Genomic DNA, 6,806 nt, shown 5'->3' with positions numbered 1-6,806 from the left:
CTATCTTGTTTGTTTTGTGGAATTCCACATCTGGAAACACCAGAGAAAAGGTCTCAAACAGATCAGTTAGTGGTCCTTTAAAGCACTCGCATGCCAGGCAGGGCATTTCTACCCACATTAGTGCACTATAAAGCAACACTCCAGTGTACTAGCGACTAGTCACTAGTGATGGTCTCTCTCTGTCAATCCAATGGTTCCCGTATTGGACTGGGGGGGTTAGCATAGGATGGATTTTGGTCACTGATTTAGCCACCCTATCTCCTAATTGTGTGACTACTGCACTCAATCGTCTGCAAGTTTGGTTTTAAAACTCTTGGCTCTTTAAAAAGCTCTAAAAAAAACATCACACACATTTAATCCATTTATCATTAGACTAACAGAAAATCAGGGGAGTGCGTTTAAATATAAATTTTTTAAATGTACATTTTGTAAAATGTAAAAAAAGAGGACACACTTCTCACGTGAAACACTTCACAAATTAAACAGCTTTAGGTACTTGGAGTGTCCCTTTAACAGAACGTGAATAGACAGAACGTGGTCTAGAAAAATGTCACACTACTGCTCTTCTTTTCTCACTGAGATCCTGTAAATTATTTGAGGAAGGTCTTCATTGACCTGTTATTTGTCCAAGTCTCTCTCATTCTCTGTTATCCCTACGTTAAAATGGTAAAGCACTGCGGAATGTGTTGGCACTCAAACAATGCTGGATTATAGGTTGAATATTTGGTGCTCCGTATAAACAGCAATTGTAGGGCAACATTCTAAAAGTGGAGCAGTGTTCATGGAAACCAGTGGAACGTTGCTGCTGATTGTTCCACTTTCGAATCTTTGCCCCAGAACCCTCAATAAAGTGGTTCATGTCACCATCTACACACTGCGGACGGGATGCAAGGTAAAGAGTTAATCCCTTGCAGAGGGATTTCAGTAATCAGCGCATAGTTTGATTTCTGTAAATTAGAGGATGAATCACAGTCCCCGCTGTAATGATTCAGCAGGGGAGTGACTGAGCTCATTAACAGGTTTCTCTCAAAGGCAACAAACTGCCATTTACTGTCCACAGTGGGCAGGGTCTCTTCTTCCAAATTACAGCCTTCAGACTTTGCAACTTGGTGTTTTTAACTGTCAACAAATGTGTTTTTTTTGTTCTTCTTGCCTGAAAATATATACGAAAGAAGCAAAACAGATGTGTGATAGCAATGGCACTACACATTGCCAAATGATATTTAACTCCTGCAGCCGCTCGGAGAGAGAGACAGGAAGAGAATGCAGAGCAGAAGGTCCTGGAGACCAATTGCTGTCCCATAGCACAGCCCAGTGGAGCTCGCAGGTAACTGAGAATTGGGAACGCTCGGGTAGAGTGATAGAAACCAGGAGAGGAATAGACAGTCATCTACGCTAAAAAAAAGTCCAGTAGTTTTCTTAGTAAATAAAAAGGGGAAAACCTCAGCATAGAGACAAACACTGATATTAATCAACCTGTTCTGAAACGTGACCGTTACATTCAGTCTTTATTCTGACCGCATTAAAGTCATCTAAAAAGTGACGGTTTTCACTGTAGTAAATGCTGACAGTTTTTACAAAAAAATCTGGTTCAGAATAGCACTGAATTTACAGTGGCAGAAAAAAAATTCTACCTGTTTTGTGTTGGAAAAAGTGTCCGAAATTAAATAAAAAATCTTAAATCCTTTGCGTTGATTTAAAAAAAAAAAAAAATAAATAATTTTTTTTAAAAATTACAAATGTCAGGGCACAAAAAAGATGCAACAATGAAAAAAATCCAACAGATTAAGCAATTATGAAAACAAATGTGCAGAAATGTTGACAAAACTTTGATAAATCTCCCCAGCTGTTTCTACTTGACCGGGTTGTGTCAGGACTGAACGGAATTAAAATGCCAATTACTAAATCTTTAAAAGAAGATTTAAAAGAAAGCCGAGCATCACAAGATCCAGGCGATTCTGTGGTGTAATTCACAGAGAAGAGAGGATTCACTTCCAGAATTATTGTTTAAGAATCTGAGTGAACAACAGTTGCTTTAAATCACAGATTCCAACAATCAACAATTTAAAAAACACACTTTTTAAAACAAAAACTATTTTAAAAAATTTCAAAAACCCTTAAAAAAGTACAACAAACCTCGGATTCAAATTCTTTATTAATCAGAATTTTTTAAATAAATTCTTAAGGAATAATAATTACATGTAGCTGAAATTATACAGTTTTCAAGTGATATATACATACACCAGTCATCAGTAACAAAGTACACTGGAAGTGACCTCTTCCTTAGAGTCACACAATCTGGTACATTTTCTAAACCTGATTTGTGGGAATAAATCAAATATATATATATAAAAAGTTGTACTGATGGAAAAACTGTACTAGTACAATCTGAGTTGAGCTTCACGTTATAGTGTAGTATATTAAATATTGTAAAGTATATATAAATATATTTATCCATATTATAAGCATTTATTCTGAAAACAAGAAGATGGGCAGAAGAAAATGGAGTAATTGCACCATATGCCAAGAGAAATAACCTTCCATCTTCAAGGATAAATCAATAAATCAATTATCACAGAGGCACGAAAAGTAGTGACTCGGCTTTAAGAACGATGGACGCGGACATCGGCCACTTGGTTTGCCACTGATCAAACCCACAAGCCAAACAGAAAGAGATATATATATACACGGCAGGGTCATGTGTCTGGCTTATCAGGTTGGCTTGTTGGCGCCTCCACCTTGTCTTCAGGATTCTTTGGATGATGATCTTCTGCTGTGTTGTGAAGCAGTATTTCCACCGCATCTTCTCCCTGGACTCGATGCACTTTCTCACCTTTGGCTGCTAGAATTTCTTCTATATTCCTTCAGTGGGATAGAGGGGAGGAACAATGTTGAAAGAGGAAAAATGCAAAATGTATAACAGTGTCAAGCAGGTAGGACATCCAACTATCAAAGACTAAATAACAAGCCCCAAAAAATTAAAATCGTGTGCTCGGCCAACACGCCATGTCACTCAAGAGCAGAACATGTTCCACTGGTTGATTTTACAGTCATCCCATTAAAGAGGGTTAAATAACATGTATACCCCTAACAGTTCTAGATGCTGTCAGAAAGTAACCTATTTCAGACACTGCGGGTTTTTGCACGATTTGTATGAAGAATTACATTTAATCTTGGCCCTTAGTACAGGACTGTTCACACATATGCACCCAGAGGGAAAAATACCCACAAATCCAGGTCAGCTCTTCTTTTTTTTTCTTCAAATTTTTATTTCCCATGGAAGACGTACTAGCAACATATCTTTCTATCCAATGCTTTCATTCAGCAATACCCCACCTGATACATGTATATATGGCAATAGTGAAGTACGCTTTGATCCACCTTAATGTACTCTTACAAAGGCAATGATACACAGAATAGAAAAGAAAAAAATAACCTATGACAGAGTGCATAGCCTATCCCTCTAATACTGATGGTATATCTCTTTAAAAAGGGAAACTAAGCACAGAGAGCCTGGCCCTGTAGTCTTAGAAATGTAAATACTTCTTATTCTGAGAATACACTTTTCTAGTGGCTGTCACTCAGCCAATCAATCTACCCCTAGATACTCTTCCTGGTGCGGTCCTACAATCTTTGCAAGACCAACGTTCAACATCTTCACACTCTATGAGATGCATTCACTCAATGCCTCCCCAATATTCCCCTCCCATACTTCCCTATGGGAAAACATTGGACGATTGAGATTATCAACACTGATGATCTGAGCTGGGCAGGAGCAGTAGCGAGACCACTGTATCGAGGGCTAAAAGGTAAGTAAAGCTATTTATTTTACGATTTATGGGGGGCTCCTGAATGTAATTTGCTAGAATATCATCTAATGTTAGAAAAACACGTTTGAATTTCTAATGTTAAGGCTCTCCTTTAAAGAAACCAATACAGATAATATCTTTACGTTCCTGCATTTAAGAGTGTTTTTAACTATAATGGAAGGTATGAAACTTTAATATGTAGACTGCGCCAAGTTAAGATTTAAGTGTACGTTGAGAATCAAAGCTAATTTAGTTCGGCGGTGTATGGAAACAATTCCCAACAAATGCTGCACGCGTGCTCTGGTATTCCTTCCATTTCACTATGTGCGAATTGCCATCTATTTTAAAAAAAGGAATACCCCTAGCACCATAACCACTACAGCTCACTTTAGTGCTCAAGCGATTCCTAAGCAGAACCTTCCATTAGCCCACCTGAGCCAATAAGCTTAGCCCTGCACTGCACGGATAATCTCAGGAGAGCCAACAGAACTTACTTTAATCAGAATATCTATCTCGCCAGCATTGGCCGTGGCGGCAGGTAAAAATTGTTTGACTCCTTACACAGGGGAGCTGTAGAGGTTATGGCAATATGTTGTGCCAGGAATGATGACCTGACAGGTAAAAGATAGATGTTTATAAGATGTTTCCCTATTCCATGCTTCCCGGCTCACACAGAAATCCTCTTAAAACAGTATGCAGAATTTAACAAATGTCTATCAGCTGCCATTATTAAGCGTTTTCCCTTCCACCATGCGAGTACCAGAGGGCTTATTAACACAGATAATTTATACTTCTGCACTTACCTTTTTCCCTGCAGATCAGAGAACCACCCGAGGTTGTCCGCTATGATATGGTGATTTTTACATCCTGGGCACTTTACAATTACGACCCCCTTGTGGTAGGCAATTTTGGAGATGGTTTTCCGGGATCGAGTCGAGCAAACCTGAGAAGTTAAACAGAAATCGGTTATCTCAGTGTCACAACAATCGCCAATCGGCTTTGCCAATGCTCACAGACGAAACATAGCTTTGTAAAATTATTTTGATTTTTACTTCTCTGAAAAAAAAAAATTCAATTAAAAAACACCAGAAAAGATTCAGTACAGTCAAATATGCAAAAAATAGCACAACGTACCAATATAGGGATTATTAGAGACTATACATCACATATTTTTAAAGGAACACTAGCATCAGGAATGCAAACATGCTTTCCTAATCTTAGAGTGATTTAGAGGCTATTTAGATTCAGCTGCCCCACAGAGGTTATACAATTCATATATTAACTGAGCTTCAGAACAACAGTGTGCCGGTTTGCCGCAGCCACCTCTCCTCCCCAGCTGAGATCATCAATACCGATGATCTCAGCCAATCCAACGCTTCCCCATAGGGAGGGCTATTGCCACTCTAGTGGCTGAGCTGCATACATAGATGTAATAATGAAACCTTTCTGGCACTGGGGGTTGTGGCTGAAGAGGTGGGATTATGTTGCAGCAGTCTGCAAAATATTTTCTTTTTGTGCAGAAACAAAGATTTCAGCTTGCAAAAAGAAAAAGCAGCATATTAATAAGACAAAAGCCTAGCAAATGCATTAAAGTTGCACTGGTGCCTGGAGTGTTAAAGGGACACATTGAAAACATTGCCGTTTAGTAGATACTGGCAGCCACTAGAGGAGCTTTGTGCTCTGAGAACCGTTTCAAATGCTCACACGTCACCTCCTTTAAATTCTTCTTACAGAGAGCATTCTATTGGAAGGGTGCGGTGCTCGCCACACATTTCCTGTCCCTAATGCTTCTCATGGAAAAGTATTGGAATGGACAAGCCATAGAATTTTCCCTTTTTTATATTTAATTTAGGTGGGGCGGGGGCGGTGGGCAACCCTGAATCTATTTAGAGAGGACAACACTATACAGTTCGGAATACAATACATGATTGCATCCCTAACCCTATGGTGTCCCTTGGAGTTTACATTCTCCCTTCCTATTGTTTGTCGTTCTAAAAAAGGATATTTTAAGGAAATTGCGGAGGAGTCTATAGGTGCACTTGGGTGGCATTATTAAAGCTACCCTGCTTCTCTGTGTATAAAACATTAGCCAAAACTCTTCTGTAACCACAGGTTGGCAATTTTAGTCTAAATGTAGATTTAAAGGGGCACTCTTAGACCCTAACCTGTAGAGCACACTGTAATGATTATGGATCGAATGAAAAAACCTGCTTCGGAGTTTGCCAGCTCTGTAACTTATGGATGCGGGGGGTGCTTCCTGGTTTTAACATAATTTGACTATTTACAACGAGGGGATGAAGGGAGCTCCACTGCGCTCCCGAGTCCTGTAGTGGTTATGGTGCTTGGATTGTACCTTTATTTCACTAAAATTCAGTGTTTAAACACATTATCTTCCAAATGTTGGAATGTGTTTTTTAATTCACTACAATTCATTTAAGAAAGAAAAAAAGCCAAGAGGACGCACAAGCGGTAGACTCTATATAAGGAGGTTATGACAACATAGCAGTTTGGCTATTTTACCTAAAATTTAGTCCAGCAGTGAGAATTGCAGCTTCCATTGGCTGCAGATACTGACATACTGATACAAAGCACCCCCTGTCTCTCTATGTATATATATATAACCTGGCACTGCCCTCTGCTGCCCTGACAGTAAGTACCCAGCAGTCAGGGGGGCACAGAGCACACAGAGTACCTACCTTACAGGTGTATATGAGATGGTAATGAGTGGACTGGATCTGCCCCAGGGTAGGTTCCCCATGGTGGGTGCTGGATGTGTGGAGGCTCCTGTTGGGGGGCACCAGGTAGGTACTCTGGGGTGTTACAGCTGAATTGGGGGCACACAGCCTGCTATACCAGGTGACATGGGCACCACTCCTTACCCATAATGCTCTTGTTTCTGTGAGCCCCCTAACTCTGAGAGCCCCCTGAGCCCCATAGCCTGCTGTCCTGCCCAAAACCTGGAGAAACCTGGAGCTACTACCCAGCATGGCAATATTA

At 40.0% G+C, this 6,806-nt stretch overlaps 1 protein-coding gene across 1 annotated transcript; it reads right to left on the bottom strand.

Moving 5' to 3' along the window:
* Positions 1–2,582: 2,582 nt before the first annotated feature.
* DNLZ (DNL-type zinc finger) lies at positions 2,583–6,806 on the bottom strand. Its single transcript, XM_063431625.1, has 3 exons — positions 6,506–6,806; positions 4,613–4,752; positions 2,583–2,862 (listed from the first exon to the last, which is right to left on the bottom strand). Exons 1-3 carry the CDS (start codon positions 6,794–6,796, stop codon positions 2,697–2,699), a joined length of 597 nt encoding a protein of 198 aa, XP_063287695.1. The 5' UTR covers positions 6,797–6,806; the 3' UTR covers positions 2,583–2,696.

This window comes from Pelobates fuscus, chromosome 9 (genome assembly GCF_036172605.1).
Source record: "Pelobates fuscus isolate aPelFus1 chromosome 9, aPelFus1.pri, whole genome shotgun sequence".
Lineage (NCBI taxonomy): Eukaryota > Metazoa > Chordata > Amphibia > Anura > Pelobatidae > Pelobates > Pelobates fuscus.
Note: the sequence above shows the minus strand (reverse complement) of the source record. Positions and strands in the feature narration are given on the sequence as shown.

Coding starts and splice junctions, on each gene's coding strand:
- DNLZ (XM_063431625.1), bottom strand. CDS start 6,796: ATGCTGGGTAGTAGCTCCAGGTTTCTCCAGGTTTTGGGCAGGACAGCA. Junction 4,753..6,505: donor ATCTCATATACACCTGTAAG/GTAGGTACTCTG, acceptor TTAACTTCTCAG/GTTTGCTCGACTCGATCCCG. Junction 2,863..4,612: donor TCTGATCTGCAGGGAAAAAG/GTAAGTGCAGAA, acceptor ATCCCACTGAAG/GAATATAGAAGAAATTCTAG.